The sequence below is a fragment of the Sphaeroforma arctica genome, assembly GCF_001186125.1.
Source record: "Sphaeroforma arctica JP610 unplaced genomic scaffold supercont1.9647, whole genome shotgun sequence".
In the NCBI taxonomy this organism is placed as follows: Eukaryota; class Ichthyosporea; order Ichthyophonida; genus Sphaeroforma; species Sphaeroforma arctica.
In genome coordinates, this window is record NW_014030911.1 from 1 (window position 1) to 1046 (window position 1046).

The window sequence follows — 1046 nt, forward strand, 5'->3', positions numbered from 1 at the left end:
ATATATATATATATATATATATATATATATACTATATGTATAAATATGTATATCTATATATTCCCGCAAACAATATAACAATTCTCCCTGTCTCCATCGTATATGCTTGTTAGACATGTTTCAATTGTCGTTTCATTTCCGACGTCGTACATTCACTGACTGCATTTTGTTTCCGCTACGTACATCTTTATTAGACCCGGGCGATTGTCGTATTGTGTATTTGTTGTCGTGTAACATAACCACTATCTGCCCTGTTCGTCCTACTACAGAGGTCTGGTGCTAGGTGCAATGGTGGGTGCTTTGACCCTTGGGTCGTCACTGCCCAGTTTCATCCGAGGGGTTGCAGGAGAGGATGTTAAATGGCAATATGTGATCCTGGCATCTACAGGTGTGTACATAAGCTCTATATATATATGTGTGTGGGTGGGTGCGTGTGCGTGTGCACATATATATATATATATATATATATATTGTATGTATTCAATACTCACATTTGTGTGTGTGTGTGTGTAGATCATACCCGTACAGTGTTGCCTGAATTTATTTAGAGGGTCGCGGAAGTGGTTGTGTGAAATGTCTATATGTGATCCTGGCATCAACAGGTGTATGTATAAGCTGTGTATATATACTACCCTAAACCCTAAACCCCTAGACCTTAAGACCACACGTTTCAGTACATTCACATATGCTGAACCCTAAACCTTAACATTCTAACACACACCGAAATAGCTTATAAATTTATCAACCGTTTTAATGTGCATGGACATACCCTGTCGACTACCTTATTCATTCACCTATATTTATACTAACATATCTTACTTTGTGTTCCTCTACATACCCTGCAGGCTTGGCAGCAGTGGGTGCGCTGTCTGTGCTGCTGCTGGGTCGGGACGGGCCCTACTCAACGCCTCTGAAGGTGATCAAAGTGTCAGCTGTGCCGCAGTTGTTCAGAGTGCCCAGTTTATTGCTGGCTATTCTTGCATATACATGTCATAACTTTGAGCTGTATGCCGTTTGGTAGGTTATACTCACATACAAATGTACAT

General features: G+C 40.6%; 1 protein-coding gene across 1 annotated transcript; it reads left to right on the plus strand.

Annotated features, from left to right (window-relative positions):
• Positions 1 to 269: 269 nt before the first annotated feature.
• SARC_17066 (hypothetical protein) lies at positions 270 to 1021 on the plus strand (the record flags this gene model as incomplete). The annotated part of the gene is made up of 2 exons (XM_014288834.1): positions 270 to 388; positions 846 to 1021. Coding segments are annotated over 2 exons (295 nt in total), but the record flags the coding sequence as incomplete, so codon positions are not given.
• Positions 1022 to 1046: the final 25 nt, after the last annotated feature.